At 47.0% G+C, this 15,824-nt stretch overlaps 2 protein-coding genes across 3 annotated transcripts; one reads left to right on the plus strand and one right to left on the minus strand.

Annotated features, from left to right (window-relative positions):
- Nucleotides 1-22: 22 nt before the first annotated feature.
- LOC129354724 (formin-like protein 2) lies at nt 23-12,112 on the minus strand. 2 transcript variants are annotated; one of them, XM_055024208.1, is made up of 28 exons: nt 11,125-12,112; nt 10,586-10,669; nt 10,364-10,444; nt 10,162-10,238; nt 9,750-9,833; nt 9,529-9,672; nt 9,333-9,459; nt 9,183-9,259; nt 9,018-9,111; nt 8,583-8,657; nt 8,056-8,166; nt 7,833-7,982; nt 7,658-7,759; nt 7,361-7,578; nt 7,180-7,289; nt 6,325-6,507; nt 6,215-6,235; nt 5,660-5,784; nt 5,378-5,580; nt 4,314-4,548; nt 4,177-4,245; nt 4,031-4,111; nt 3,279-3,408; nt 3,039-3,199; nt 2,414-2,515; nt 2,221-2,316; nt 1,809-1,932; nt 23-1,734 (listed from the first exon to the last, which is right to left on the minus strand). In XM_055024208.1, exons 1-28 carry the CDS (start codon nt 11,239-11,241, stop codon nt 1,646-1,648), a joined length of 3,270 nt encoding a protein of 1,089 aa, XP_054880183.1. In that variant the 5' UTR covers nt 11,242-12,112; the 3' UTR covers nt 23-1,645. The 2 variants fall into 2 exon arrangements, with proteins under 2 accessions (XP_054880183.1, XP_054880184.1); XM_055024209.1 differs by lacking the exon at nt 6,215-6,235 and having other exon boundaries at nt 7,180-7,286; nt 7,388-7,578.
- A 572-nt stretch (nt 12,113-12,684) lies between these two features.
- On the plus strand, nt 12,685-14,390 carry LOC129354717 (cyclin-dependent kinase 5 activator 2-like). Its single transcript, XM_055024199.1, has 3 exons — nt 12,685-12,970; nt 13,055-13,192; nt 13,554-14,390. The coding sequence occupies exons 1-3, from the start codon at nt 12,725-12,727 to the stop codon at nt 13,995-13,997; spliced, it is 828 nt and encodes a 275-aa protein (XP_054880174.1). The 5' UTR covers nt 12,685-12,724; the 3' UTR covers nt 13,998-14,390.
- Nucleotides 14,391-15,824: the final 1,434 nt, after the last annotated feature.

Here is a 15,824-nt window from a genome sequence, read left to right on the forward strand (position 1 = left end):
GTTGCAGTCTCTGACGGCGTCGTGATGCAGAAGGTTTGTTTTATTTCCACACCGAGTGCAAAATAACAGCAACAACAACACAGACGGACAGAGAAGCTACAGAACCTTCTAGAAAACGTCTGTACACGTAGAAAACCTTGTGCTCTGAACGTTTGGACTGAAAACAACTGAAAACGGGCCGGAGGGGAGGGACAGTGAGAGCACCGTCAGTGCTGATGCTGACCCGGGTCCAGTTGGTGATTCTTAGTGTTTACATGGATTATACAGCAGACGGTGCAAACATGCAGCAAACGGCCAAACGAGCTGCAAACATGAAGGATTCAACTGCAAAACAAAAGGAAGAAAAATGTCAAATCAGTAAAACTGCATAAAATAGGAGAGGGGAAAAATACCACAAATAGTGAAAACTACAATGGCGTATTCTAGATATAAACTGAGCAAATTACCACAGAAAGAATCTAAAATTTTGAGATTGATTTCTGAGAAAATCCAGCAAATTTCTGACTTTCAAAGATCAGAAATTTGTTAGAAAAACTTATGAAATTTTAACTTTAAAGAAACTGAAATCTGTAGATTAATCTCAGAATTTTTCTAGAAAATACTCAAATGTTTGATTTTCAAAAGTCTAAAAAATTTTTTTAAATCATTATATTTTATTCCTATTATTTATTAATTATAATAACACTGTTGTATAAAACGCAGCGAACTAGCTAAGGTGGATAATCTGAGGATAAATCCTCCCTTATGACTAAAGTCCTCCAGGCCACTAGGGGGAGTCGACCAACAAGTCATACGGAGCCAGTAAACATGGGATTTCAATCGGAGACTTGGTAGAAAAAGTTTTGCTATCAGCTTTATGTTTCTTCAGACTCCCTCTAGTGGCCTGGAGGAATTCTGTGTGGGCTTTTCTCCTTTTTGTTTCCATCTCCCATAGTTGCAGCGTTTTTCTGTTGCGTGTTTTTGTTTTTTTGTATGTTTCCTGTTTGCAGCTTGTTTCGCCGTTTGTTGGGTCCAAACTGCAGAAGCCTGCTGGTTCTGTTGTGGCCAGCAGCACCTTTTGGACCCACCAGAGGCAGAAACGCTGGTTTCTGGTCGACTCTGCTGAGTCTCAGGTGGATAATCTGAGGAACAGAGGTGTTTCTTCAGGAGTAAATGTCCAGATTAACAGAGTTTGTTTGGGTTCTGGAGAACCGGTTGAACTGATTTGGGTTCCGGCGCTGTGGATCTGTAAGGCCAGTAAATACAGCAGAAGATAGAAGCATACGACGCGGTGAGAAGAGTTGAACCCTGTACAAGCGGACGCAGACCGGAGGAACCCAGAACCGCCACAGAACCTCAGACCTGTCGGCCTGCAGCGCCCCCAGTGGAGAGGAGGACTATAGCACCGTGATAAACTGAACCCAGGGGGTTTTAATGGCACCTTATGTTTGACTCAGACCTCTACCAGCTCATGGTTTCTACCCGGCAGCCATGTTGGGCAGGTGTTGCCTCCGCCATGTTTGAAGGCGTTTGGGTTTGTTCTGAAAGCACCAGAGGTCCGTAGCAGGTCTGGGTTCCGACCAGCGACCAGGAAACTAAAACATGATCCATCAGAAAAGTTCAAAGTGCTCATTGGTCCCGTTGCTCCGGAGTGGGCGTGGCCAGCTCAGTAATGCTCCTCAGAGTGGGCGGGGTCACAGAAGAAGCGAGAGCTGCGTTTGGCCGACCGGGCCGTGAAGGGAACCGTCTTCAGTGCTGAAACGACCAAATACAGCCGCTGGTCAGTAGAGCGCCAGCTGACGCCATGGTTACCAGGGTAACCGTGTTACCTGTGATGATGTCCTCGATGGCGCCGTCTTTCCCTTCGTACACGTGGCGGCTGTCCTTGCCCTGCTTCCGTCTGAGCTCTGTGATCAGCTCCTGCTGCTGCCGCTTGCCTTTGTGCGATGGAGACTGGGAGGACGAGGCAAGGTCAGGGTCACGAAGGTCCAACACTTCATAAGACTAATAAACCAGAACGGGTTCCTGACTGACAACGTAACGGACCTGCAGGGTCACACAGGCCGACCCGGTTCTCTGGGTCTCATCTAGAAACTAAATATTTAGTTATTGGTCTAAATATTTGGTTAGCAATCAAACCAGTTAGCTCCAAACTGAGTATTTATCCCTTTACTAGCTAAATATTTATTCTACCAACATAATATTTATCTCCAAACTTCATATTCAGTTAGCTAACTGTACCTTGGTCTCCGCCTCCTCCTGCTGCTCCTCCTGCTCCAGTTTCTCCAGCAGCATCTGCTCCTGGCGCCTCCTCTGCTCGTTCTCCTCCTCCGCAACCTAAACACACTTCCTGTTACCTCAAACTTCCACCACTTGTTACAAAATGTGGGCGGGGCTTCCGTTCAGCAGGCCACGCCCACATCGCGGCCCTCACCCTGTAGGCTTTGATGAACCGGACAAAGATGGGGAAGAAGACGGACGGCGGCATCGTTTTGGAGCTTTCCCCAAAGAACTTCACGGCGTCTTCGAAGGCGTCCTGCAGTTCAACACAGACATGGCTGCCTCGTTTCTACGGTAACAGTCATAGTTAATCAGGAACCAGCTGGGGTTGAACTTTGACGCCTTTCAGAAATGTGTTTTTTTCTGAAATTAATCTCAAAATTTCAGATTTTTGGGGTAGAAATGAATTCCTTGGTTTTTATAAGTATGCGCGCTGAATGTAAACGTGGAGTTGGGGTGTGGCCAGGAGCTTTTTCTGATTTAAAGGGACAGAGGCCCTAATGCAGCTCAGAACAGGAGAAATTGACCAGACTAAAGTTTCTGAGAATGATTTGTTTAGGCCACAGACCGATCCGAACCTCTTCAAGGAATCAGAATACTTTCACTTTAGATTTATCCTAAGAACTGTCACTGAGTCACTGAGGGTCAGTGACTGAACTGTCACTGACCCTGAAGACTGGGTCAGAAATCGTCCTAAAAATCTGGACATCATTTTGGTGTCAATGAGACGTTCTTCTGCCGATGGCTAACCGAGTCGGTACTGGTCGGTCCGGTCTCACCTGTGCGATGCGAGCGTCCTCCTGCAGCTTGTTGAGGCGGGATTCGTTCCTGCTGATGAAGTCTTTCAGCGTTGCATTGTGGGAAACGCTGAACTCCCTCCAGGTGAGCTCCATGCCGCGCTGCAGCTCCTTCACGTCACACAGGACGTTCTCCAGGCTCACTGCAAAGACCGGACAGGTGAAGCCGGGTCAACCGGGTCAGCCGGGCTCTGCTGCGCTGTGATTGGCCGGTGGACTCACCTGCGGCGGCTTTGTCCACGTAGTGCAGCTCGTTGTAAAACAGCGTCACTCCGGGATATTTCTCTCGCACCACGTTGGAGATGTAGTGAAGCAGCGTTTGCTTCCGGTCCGTTGATTTGGTCTCCAGCAGCTGGAAGCAAACGGACCTGATATCTGCTGTCTGAACCGGGGTGCACTTACTTTCCCTCCACAGAGCATCGTAACCCGGCGCATTGGCAGGGAGGAGGAAGAGGACGAAATATCGGCCAAAATACAAGACATTTTCAGATGAATCTCATTGTTTTTCTAGAAAAATTTACACAAAGTTTTAGTTTCACAAAGTCTCAGAAATTTTCAAGGAAACATTTGGAAATGTCTGAGCTTGAAAAGTCAAAAATTTCCAAGAAAAAAGTTGAATTTCTTTTACTTTTGAAGGTCGAAAATTCCAAGATTAATCTCAAAATTCAAAAACTTCATTTTGGGATTTTTCTGAGTTTCTAGTCAACAGCAGCAGCAAGAGAAACTCCACTGCATATCAGGATCAGCAAGTTTTTGTCCTAAAATACAAACATTTCCAGCTAAATATGTCGAAGCTGTTCTACTCTTCCTGTAGTTTTTTGTTACCTCTGGTTGTTTTTCAGCAATATTTTTAGTTTTTTATCTGAGTTATTTGCTAAATTGGTTGCAATTGATGAATCGTTTGATGTTCCTGTGTGTGAGCGCCCCCTCCTTCCTGCCGCCCCGGGTGTCTGCCCCTGCGGTTGGACTGTTACCAGGTCCAGGCTCTGCAGCTTGAAGCCGTACACGGCTCCCCTCTTGCTGCTGTTCATGTAGTTCCCCAGAGCCAGGATGATCTGCAGGACAAACAGCAGAGCTCGTTACCTCAGGACGCCTCGGCCGAAAGCAAAACCGCACAGACCTCCAGGATCTTCTTCAGCTTCTGAGACGATTTGATGGAAACCGACGCGGCGATGATGGCGTGGAGTTGCTGAGAGGAAGCAGTCGGTCAGTTTGGGGTTTTCTCTGAACCTCTGCGGTGTTTCTTGGTTTGCTTACCGGCGTCAGCATCTGGATGTTGTCTGCGTAGTTTCCCATGAAGGTCATGATGGTCATGCGCTGGCTGAGCCGCTCGATGCGGCTGAACTGCATCATGAAGCGATCCTCGTCGCTCAGAGCCTCCAGCGGCTTCCTGTCCCTCTCGTACTGCCGCAGCAGCTTGACCTCGGCCTCCGTCGGGATGAAGCGCGTCAGACACTCGACGAAGTCCACAGGAACCGTCCGGAGGTCGAACCTGCACAGGAACACGGCCGTCGCTGCTGGTTCTACTTTAGAAATATTGGCAGGTAAATTTGAGAACACGTAAATCTGAGGCATAAAAAGGCTTTTGAGGATCATCATAGATAAAAAAGTCTTTTTGGCTAATCTCAGAAATTTTCTGGAAAAAACAGTAAATTTCCAAGTTCCAAAATCAAATATATGAAAAAAAATCTGAATTTTTCTCTCAGTATGAGATAAAAAACCCAAAAAGTGAAAAGATAAATAATTGTTCCAAAAGTCAAAAATGTTTGAGACAAAATTCTGAAATTTTGAGATTAATCGTAGAACTGTTCGAGAAAAATAGAAAATTTAACAGCTGTCAGAAAAAAAAAAAACATTTCCAGAAGAAAATTAGAAATTTCTGAATTTCATAAGTCGAAAATCTTAAAATGTCTGAGATTGATTTCAAAATTTAGATTTTCTCCTGCAAATTTTTGGGTTTTTGGAGCTCAGAAATTTCCTTGTTTTTCTAGAAAATTTCTTAAATTCATTTAGAAGTTTCTGAGTTTGTTTTATTTTCCTCGTTTCCTTTTTCTCTAAAATCGCCCCAACACGCCGTTGCTGCGCTCCTGCGGTCAGTAGGAGGCGCAGTAACGCCCCCTACTGAGCGCGCTCAGTGGAAGTGAACACAGGTGTCTTGTGATTTTAGAGCTGCTGTCCAAGCAGAAGCAGCAGATTGTCATCTTATTCCTCATCATCGTCGGCCATGTTTGTAGTTTTTCTGGTTTCTGTGTATCGATGCGACCCGGCCGTGCAGACCGGATCGGGTCGGAGCCAGAGCCCCGTGTCCGGTGTGGACCTACGTGTGGATGGCTCGGCAGATGACCTCTGAGGCCTGGCCGGCCTTCCTCAGGGTGATGGCCAGGTTCTTGGCCCGGTTGGCCTCCAGCAGCGACACCTTGGACGGGGCTTTCTGGGGCAGCTTCTGCCGGGTCAGCGTCAGGTCCACGGCCGGGCCCTGGGCCTTGGTCTTGAACAGCTCCTCAAAGCCCTCCATGTCCAGGTCCTGGTGGCACACGGGCAGCGGCGTCACGCAGCGGGTAGAGGGCGTCTGGTAGCCCGACCTCTGACCTCTGAAAGTTTACCTGCAGGATGGACTCGTCGTCGATGTCGTTGAAGACGGTTCCGTTGATCTGGCTGGGCTTCAGGGCGACCCAGTTCAGCACCGGCATCCGGAACTTGGTCTGGATCGGTTTCTTGATCTTCACGGCTGGAAGGGAAGTTCAGAGGTCAAATACGAAGATGTTTTCTGTTGCTTCGGCACTTCGTCTCTGAGTTCACTGATATTTCCACCAAAGTTTTCTCATCAGAGGAATTTATGGGTCTTATTTCCAAAAGCATTTCAACTTTTTCTCCCCAGAAAAAGAGAAAATTTCTGCCAATAAAGTTTAAAATGTAAATGTCTGAGTTCAAGAAGTTGAAAATTTGAGACGATAGTCTGAAATTGTTTCACATGGGTCCAACTCATCCCTCATATGTGTGACCTGAACCCAGAGGTCAGAGGTCAGGGCTCAGTAAAGCTGAGCTGTTTTATTACAGATGGATGGAAAATGGGAAACTGGAGACTGGAACCAGTTTGGTTTCCAGTCTCCAGCTGCAGGATGGATAGAGTTAAATGTATAAAAACGATAAAAACGTACAGAACAACTTGAGTGGACCCTCTGGCAGCAGAACGGAGGAGAAAACCCGTTAGTGTCAGAGGTCATCACTTTCTGTTACCATGGCGACGGGCCTGAGGCCACCGTCTCACCTGCGAGGCCAGAGTTAAAGATGACAGTCGCCGACCCCCCTGACCCCGGCAGGGGCGGGGCCACAGGAGGAGGGGGCGGGGCCATGGGGATGGAGGAAAGCTCGCTGGTCCTGCAGGGGGGGGGCGGAGGCGGAGGGGGCGGCGGGGCGGGAGGGGGCGGGGCCGGATACGGCCCGTTGGACACTGAGGACAGAAACAGAACAGCAGTCAGAAACGAGCGAGCAAATTTCAGCCACAAAACTCAAAACAAGCTCAGACATTTTGTACAAAACTTGGACTAATTGAAAACTTTTACATTTTGAGTCAAAAATTTTCCATAAATGAAATTTTTTTAAAACTCAGCAACATTTTCCTGAAAATTTGTGAGCTTGATCTCAAAGAATTACATCAATTTTGAGAATAAACAGGTAAAAAATTGACTTTTGCAAATTTCTGAGTTTAATGATTCAACATTTTCCAGGTTTTGTCAAGAAAATTTCTGAGACGAAGCTCAAAATGTAGAAAATGTTTTGACTTTGGAACGTTTTTCTGTTTCGATGTAAAACATTTTGAGTTTCTCACAAATTTGTGACTTTTGAAACATTTCTGACTTTGAAAAGTTTCAACTGCTTAAAGGTCAGAAGTTAAACATTTTGTTATAAAAAAATTGTGAGATTTCAAAATTTTACTTTGGAATTTTAAATTTGTGATAATCTGAATTATTGTCTTAGTTTTGTCTTAAAAATTTCTGATGTTAATCTAAAAATATCAGAATTCAAGTTTCTTTCTAATCAAAATTTCACCTTTGAAACTCAGAAATGTACAAAATTTTTCAAGAAAATTGTGAATGACTGATTGGTTTTATGTGTCGCTCACCTGAGCTCGGCATTGGCGGCGGTGGTGGAGGCGGAGGGGGCGGAGCCGGCATGCCTGGAGCCCCGCCCATCCCCGGTCCCATGCTGTGATAGGCCACCGTCTCCGGGCTGCAGGAGTCAGGAACCAATCAGGAATTGGTGGCCAAAAGCCATCATCCGGTGTCAGAGTGCGAGTCTTACCTGGGGACAGCGTGGGACACGGTGGCGGCGACGGGGAGGCGGAGTCGGCCACGCCCCCGTCGCCTTCGCCCCTCTGAGGCTGCGGCGCTCCGGGTCCGCCGGACTGCTGCGCCTCCTGCGCCTGGCGCTCCAGGCGACTCTGCCGCCGGATCGTCTGGTCTTTCTCCCGAACTATCCGCCTCAGGGTGTGAACCTGGGTGTTGGCGCTGGCGTACACCTCCTGCACATAGAAGGCTGCGGGTTCAAAGGTCGCGGTCGGACACCTCTTTTTATCCGACCAGCTGGAGTTCAGCACCGACCCGCAGCTGGTCCAGCTCTTTGTTGGTCTGCATCAGCTGCTTCTCCAGCTCCACGATCTTCAGCATGGCTTCGTTCTCCACGTCCAGCAGCCGCTCCGACATCTGGATGAGGAAACCAGATGTTGTCCCAGACTTTGTAAAGGACAGGGTCAGAGGTCAGCCTGATGCTGCTTACCGTAGCGAGGTTCTCCTCCAGTTCCTCCACTCTCTCCAGAGCAGCGGTTTTGGTCTCTGCGTCCTCCAGCAGCGTCCCGACGTCAAACACGTTGTCCAGGTAAGCCTGGATCTGGACCTGCAGCCGGTCGCTCTCCGTGTGCTTCAGCCTCTGAGGGGAACGGCGCCGTGACTCACCGGGCCCCGATTGGCCCGGGGCTCGTCACGTGACCCTGACGGGTTACCTCCAGGTGTTCCTCCAGGTTCAGCTTGGTGAAGTCGTACTGCAGGTGAACTCTGAAGTTCATGTCCTCCACGGAGTGAACCACGATGTTGATGAACTGCATGCAGGCCACCTGGGGACAAGCAGGTTGCCATGAAGACACGAGCTGTTTACATCCCACTGACATGACGCAGAGTGGGCAAAAAATTAAATAATTTCCTTACTAGCAAATAAACACCAAAAAAACGGAATTTTTTAAAAAAAATTTCTAAAAATGTTTGGGAAATTTCTGAGGACCAAATTTTGTAATTTCTAAAATTTTCCAAAATAATTTTGAGATTAATCTCAAACTTTCATGAGTTTCTAAATATAATTGACTATTTCCCCTTTATCTACAAAACCCCTAGTATAACACCTCAAGTAAAAACATTTCTGTGAAATTGAGGAAGTTATTTTGAATATTTGCCTAATATTAGCTTTTCTAATGTGATACTTATAGAATTGATGAAAACACAGATAATGTCACGCAGCAGCAGCAGCAGCAGTTACCAGGAAGTCGATGTTGTCGTCTTCGTTCTTGAAATGTTCCATCAGCTTCTCGAAACGCATCGACTCGTTACACACCTGCAACAGATGGTGAACAGGTCGGGGCGTCAGGCGCCATTAAGAAAAGAAAAGAAACCGAAGGAGGAGTTTAAAATGTTTATGGGTTTAAAATGTGGAATATTTTACATCTTTGAGACTCAAAAATTTCAAGGTTTCTCGAAGAAAATTTCAAATCCCAGTCCTTTCAAACTAAAAAAATTCTGATCTATTTCTAGAAATTTTCTGAGATTAATTTTTGTTTCTAGGAAAATCTTGACTTTCAAACTCTGAATATTCTGTTTTCTCCTCGAAGCTTTCTGTGGTCCATCTAATCATTTCTGATGTTTTGGTCTCAGGTCTAGTGGCAGTAACACGCCGTTGTGACTGGAGACTGTTTACGGTTTTGAAGTTGTCGAAGGCTGCCAGGATGATCTCATGTCCTCCTCGGACCAGGCACACGGCCGCCAGCAGCTCCAGAACCAGCGCTTTGGTCCTGGTGAAACAGCACAGTCCGTCACGCCGTCAGTCTGCTGTGCGGCAGCCATTCGTTCCAGTTTTTACTACCTGGGGTTCCTGTTGTTCAGACTCAGAGCGATCTCGTTGACGGCGTGCGGATGGGACATCACCATGTTGAAGCCGTACTGAGGAAGAGGAAGATGGGTCGGTGTGGCGTCGGGTCAGGAGGGTCTTAAAGCGATGGGAGGTTTTTCCTACCTGGTAGTTCATGATGGCTCTCAGACACATGATGCAGACGTGGACGTCGTCCTTCTTGCAGACGAGTCGTGAGTTCTTAAGGGTTCTGCGACTCGGCAGCGTGTTGGACCGGGTCACCAGGGTCGAGCTGTGGATGTGAAAATCTCAGATTTCCCGGTTTGGGCGGCCTGAGCTCTGGGTTTGGGTTTCTCTTTACCTGATGGAGTGTCGGGCCGAGCGGGAAATGGACGAGGACGGCGACGGGAGGCTGCAGTCGCCATGGAGATCCTCGATGGACCGACTCCAGGGCGAGTCGATGGAGCCCACCTCGCTCCCGGTGTCCGACTGCTCACCATCAAACCTGAGCAGATCAGAAAGGTCAAGGGTCATTCTTCAAAAACACCAAACCTTGAGATGGTAGGCAGAGATCTGACTCACGTGACGGCGTACTGAGCGAAGGACAGATACTCGACCAGAACATCCAGACCTCGATTCTCCTCATTCAGAAACTCTCTGACCCAGCTGGAGACAGAAAGACAAATAAATGGACAAAACGAAGAAACATGGACAGAGAGAGACATGTTGGAGACCAACTGAGTCCCATTAACCTTAAAACTTTTAACTCGAGAACGAGGTTATTTTATTTCACAAACTGCAATGGAAACACTTGAACCACATGATCAAGAACGGGATGTTTACTACTGCCGGAAATAACAAAGAAGACAACAGGAAGTGGTCAGAGTGCGATGGCGCCGCATGTTTTTGAATTGCGTTCTTTATTGACATTGGCAGAAAGTTTTGCACACGACAGAAAAGCGTCTGGAGACGGAGGAGCTGGACGGACAGCTACCCGATGTGGTTTGTACGCAGAGAAATCTCGAGCTCTCTGAGCGTTTGGGTCGATTCCTGAACTCTTCGTCTGAACTTCTGCGGACAGAAAAAGATTAACACATTTTCAAAAACTCAGTTTCCTCTTCAACAGGTTAGTAAACGTCTGACATGCAGAGAATCATTGGGCTTTGATTGAGTAAAATCTGTTCCTGTCGTTTCACCTTTCGCGTCACAGCCGGATCAAGGAAGCCTCTGAGTTTCTGGATGTAGGTATGGGGGGGGTTCTTCACCTGGAATCTCTCCTGACAACACAGAAATGCATCATGGGAATCCAAATATGATTCAACCAAATTGTTCCTGAGTTTTAACGTCAAAATGAGAAAATACTAAGCTAGATTAGCTGGAGTAGCGTTGGGTAATGCAATGAGACCTGCAGGACCTACCTGATCGCAGATCAGCTCCCACTTCTTCTCGTTGTCATAGGAACGCAGCAGACGCACCTTGTCTGGAGGAAGGTTCATCGAATTCTGAAAGACAGAGTCTACTTTAGGCCATGAAACCTCGTCTCCTTTGAGAGGAAGACTCAGTTTTCTGATTCCTGTTTGACTCCACAGCTTGGGCCACGAGCTGAGCTAATTCTGCCATTATCTCTGTGAACTTTGACCCTCGGGTGACCGGTGATTTCCCCTGGTAGCTTGCTGCTTTGACTTGTTCTGACCGGATGTTGTTTCCCCTTCAGGGAATCGTTCCTTCCCTCTGTCACCACGTGCTTGTTTGGGCGGACGGCTCTTCCGTTGTAATCTGAGTCTGTTTAGTATTTATATCTGATGTGATATTGATCCGATAACATGATCGGGTCGTGGATCTGAGCGTGAATTAGCTGCGTCTAGCTGCCGTCTCATCAGACTGTGATGTTTGCCGCCTAATTAGCAGAGTGTCATGCATGCATGGCGGATCAGAACCTGCAGGTCGTTCCACTCACCAACGCGATGGAGAACCGCTCCTCCAGCTCCGCCGGGTCGGGCATCGGCAGTCGGACCGGGGCGGCTCTGGACCGGATCACGGCCAGCTGGCTCTCCATGCTCTCTGTGTTCCCCATAACACACACACACACACACTCTCACACACACCGAGGCAGAGGAGCGACCACAGCGGACGCAGCGAACACACCCACCCGGACCGCCGCGCTCACACACACAGCAGCAGGAACATGTGGTCGGCCATGACGGACGGAGGCGGCTGGAGGCCGGGATGCTCTTCCTGTCCTCGAACGATGAAGATCCCCTCCTCCTCTTCCTCCTCCTGTCTGCCTCTTTGTCTCCTGCAGGCAGCAATGCTGCTGATGCTGCTGATGCTGATCCAGATGAAGCCCGGCTCTGCAGCCGTGTTGTTGTGTGTTTGGATGAAGCGCGCGTGTGTGTGTGTGTGTCGCAGTTGAGCCGGTTAATCCTCCCCCTCTCCTCCCCCACACCAAGAAAGAAAGACTCGGCCTCCCCCTCTTTGTCTCTCTCTCCCCCGGAGCCGCCGTCCGTGTGGAGCTCGCTCGACCCTCCCTGCTCAGACAATGAACCTTCTGCCGCCCAGGCCCCGCCCCTTTGGCCTCGCTGGGGGGAGGTGGATAATCTGACTCTGGATCAGCTGCTGCAGCTTTCATTCATCACATCCACCAGGCCGCCTGCTCAAAGGGGCAGAACCGGGTCGGTTCTGATCTCATTAACTCATCTGGAGGTTCCGATGGGCCGGGCCGCATTTTTACTGCAGATTAAACTGAAATTCATGTTAAATTTAATCTCATCTTCAGAATAAAACCTGAGAAACAAACCGATTCAAAAAAATGAAAGAGTTTTGATGGAAGAAACTGCTGATGTTCTGTGTAACAGCGCCCTCTGCTGGAAACTCGCTGAACTAACAAAACAACTGGACGCACCGTCCACTTTATTAGGTACACCGGTTAACAACTGAATATTCAGCTCAATTTACATATAAGCTTAAAAAAGCAAAACATAACCTTAGTTACCATGTAAAAAATAGATGCTAAATATCAAAGTAGCAAACATGTAGTTTAGAAACTAAATACTTAGCTTTTACCTAGCTAAGCATTTAGTTAGAAAGTTAAATATTACATTTTTTAATCTACTTATTTAGCTTGCAGGCTAAATTTTTTGCTTAGACACAAAATATTTATCTTCATACATATTTATTTTGATTGTTAGCTGGAAGCTAGCTAAACATTTATTTAGGAAGTAATTTTTTATTATTTTAAAACTAAATGTTTATCCAAGCTACACAGCTAAATATTAAGTTTTTAAATTGGATATTTATCTCACTTAGAGCTAAATATTTAGTTTAAAAACTTTACATTTTTGATTTAGATTTCAGCAGCAACATCTTGGATCTTAATGAAACAAAACAGAAGTTTGGATTCTGATGGTTCTGGAAGTTTCCATCACTTTATTTCTGGTTCTGGTCCAGAGCCTAAGCCTGCAGTGTTCTGGTTGAGCAGAGGGCGCTGCAGCAGCACCCAGCAGGACTCTGCGCCTCCTGGATGCTGCGGCTCTGCGGCGGCTCTCTGCGGCGTCGCCATGGGAACGCTGCTGTCTCTGCCTCCCGGCTGCCGATCCGCTGCGGCGGCGGCTTTGAAGGAGCCGCCGGAGGTTCCTGATGATGAGGAGGAGAAGAAGACACGCTCTGTGCTGCTGCAGGCGCTGCGCTGCAGGAAGCGGCTGGCGGCGTTGGGCTCCAGGGGGAAGTCGGCCCCTAAGGGCCCCAAGGTCAGAGCGCGGCCCTGGCAGGAGGAGCAGATGTGCATCAGGAGGCTGGTGGTTCAGGTCGGTACCGGCTCAGGTCAGTCGGGAACCAGAACCTCGTCCCGTCTGATAAAGTCTTCTTCTTCTTCTGTCTGAATCCTGCAGGCCTCCACAGGCGAGCTTCTCCGCTGTCTGTCCGACTTCCTGCGCCGGCGCTGCGTCAAGCTGAAGGAGTTTCCGTCCAATCGGATCGTCGTCTGGCTGAGGAACGTGGAGCGAGCGCTGCTGCTGCAGGGCTGGCAGGTCAGGGTTCTGGTTCTGGTTCTGGACTGTCTGTTGTTGGTCGGACCTTTGGGTCCAATCTACCGTGTTCTCCAAGTTTCTGAGATCCAAAAGTCCAAAATTCCAACCCCAAAATTTTTACCTTTTGAGATAAATCTCAGAAATTTTCTAGAAAATTTTTTAAAAATTCTGAACTCCAAAAGGTGAAAGCTTTCAAGTTAAAGAAAACGTTAAAGTTTTTCTTCCAAAATTTCAGAGATTTGTGGTGGAAATTTACTCCTTTTTCTATCTACAGTGGCATTTATAGGCTGTTGTACGTTTAGCCGTTTGCAGCATTTCTTACTGTTTGCTGCAAGTTGACCTTTGCTCTCTGTCTCTGTAGCATCGGGGCTTCCTCAGCCCGGCCAGCCTCGTCTTCGTCTACCTGCTCTGCAGAGACGCGGTGGACGAGGACACGGCCTCGGAGCAGGAGCTCCACGCCACCTTCCTCACCTGTCTCTACCTGGCCTACTGTTACCTGGGCAACGAGATCTCTTACCCCATGAAGCCGTTCCTGGTGGAGTCCAGCCGCGACGTCTTCTGGGAGCGAGCGCTGGAGGTCATTGAGCATCTGAGCGCCGACATGCTGCGCCTCAACACCGAACCGCGATTCTTCACCGAGGTTTTCCAGGACCTGAAGAGACACAGCGCCGGCGGCGGCGGCAGCAGCAGCGGCGGCGGGAGCGGCAGCAGCAGTGGGAACAGCAGCAGTGGGGACGGCGGCAGTGGGGACGGCGGCAGCAGGACCCATAGGACAGAGAACCGAAGGATGGACGACCTGGACTGAAAGACCCGCATGGGCTGATGCAGCTTCCTATTAAGGCTCTCTTGGCAACTATATCGGTACCGAACTCTCAGGACTGGTTTTGATTCACCAGAACCTCCTCAGGTACGAATAGGTCCAGAGAAGGCCTGGACGGATCTGTCTCTGGGCTTCAGAACCGGACAGCAGGACACACCTCATCCCCAGTAGAACCACTAGATCCAGTTCGACTGATGATCAAAATGCAACATTTGCTACATTTTCAGCTAGTTTGGTTCTTTCAAACTGAACTGGGTCAAACAATCCAAACTAGCTGAAAACCTGTTCCCCTCCTGGCCTGTGGGGGCGCTGCACCAGGAACCCAACGGAAAGATGTCAGATTTGATCTGCTTGGTGTTCACATTCATCCAAAGGATTGATAAATATTCTTACTTCCCCAAACGAACCGGACTTTGACTAGGCCAACAGACTGGATTCGGATTAAACAGGATTAAACAGGGATGGTGTGAATTCAGCACAAAATTACAATGGATTACAACAAATGCCAAAATATGAAGAACAAACTAATTATTTACCCAAACAAACACAGATCTGTGAAAACTATGCAGTAGACTGACTTATTTTTGTAGCCTGATTAGCTTAGCGTAGCTTAACTGTATACAACTCAACTTTTATCACCACTATGCTAACTGACTTATTGAGTGAAAATGATTGAAACATTATATACAGTTTAATTAAACAACCGTTTAAATACCTTTTTTCTCATCTATTGAGTTTTTATTATTATTATTAACCATTATTTACATCAACCCACCAAATGGTATTAAAGACATGAAATACCTGAGCTGTAATCTCATGTATTTTGCATGTAAATGTTCATTAATATATGTTCCATTTTATAAAAAAAAACTTGAAACAATCAACTAAAATAGATATGAATGGCGGTTTTTAAACTAAAGGGGGATTTCTGCAGTGTGGAGAAAATGCTAATCTCCTTCCACGCTCTTTATACTTTAAATTAAGGCTTTTTTTAACATTTCTAACTAAAATAATTTAAATAATTATTTGTAAGTGGTTGTTTTTTACCTCGAGGCCTGTATATTTGTTTTATTATTCTCTAACTACATCTAATTTTAAACAAGTTAGCAAGATTAGCAGCAGCATTGTAGCTTAAATGTTCGGGCGTTGAACTGAGCCGTAGCTAACAAGCTAATTTTCTATTAGCATCTCCGCAAATCTTTTTGATAAACATTAAATTATCGAGACACGTTACAACATACCTTTATCTTGCCTTTTTCTATTCTTCCTCTTTCTTTCCTTTCTCCTGAAGGATTTAGTCCTTTTGAGACATCGTTTACATTGCTATGCTAACGTATCTTCCACCAGCTCATATTACCGCAGAAGCCTGACCTAACGCGGCCGCCAGGGGGAACCCAAGAGCTATTTAGTTTTCCTTTTTGCCCATATGAAGAATAATTTATGAATACATTATCAAAAGTATATATTATTGTAAAGAATAATCCACTTAAGGGGGGCATCTACTGGCCCGGGGCCCTGACCAACAGCTTAATAAAAACGACGCAGCGTCGCTAAGGCTGTAGCTCCCATTTTGACCACCAGAGGGCGGAAAAACCCCGATCTGAATATAGAGATGAGTTTCAGAGCTGCAGCTGGTTTCTGATTTATTCATGTTTTTAAAAGTAACTATAATTGATCATGAGAGTAAAATGTAAATGTTTTGCATAGGAACGAGTACCGGAGCAAATGACAAAAGTTAATAAAAACAACAAAGAGAAAAATGATTGTTTTCAGTACCATGTATTCCTTAAAATAAGTGAACACCATAAAAAA

Source organism: Poeciliopsis prolifica, unplaced genomic scaffold, assembly GCF_027474105.1.
Source record: "Poeciliopsis prolifica strain line A6 unplaced genomic scaffold, Auburn_PproV2 SCAFFOLD116, whole genome shotgun sequence".
In the NCBI taxonomy this organism is placed as follows: domain Eukaryota; kingdom Metazoa; phylum Chordata; class Actinopteri; order Cyprinodontiformes; family Poeciliidae; genus Poeciliopsis; species Poeciliopsis prolifica.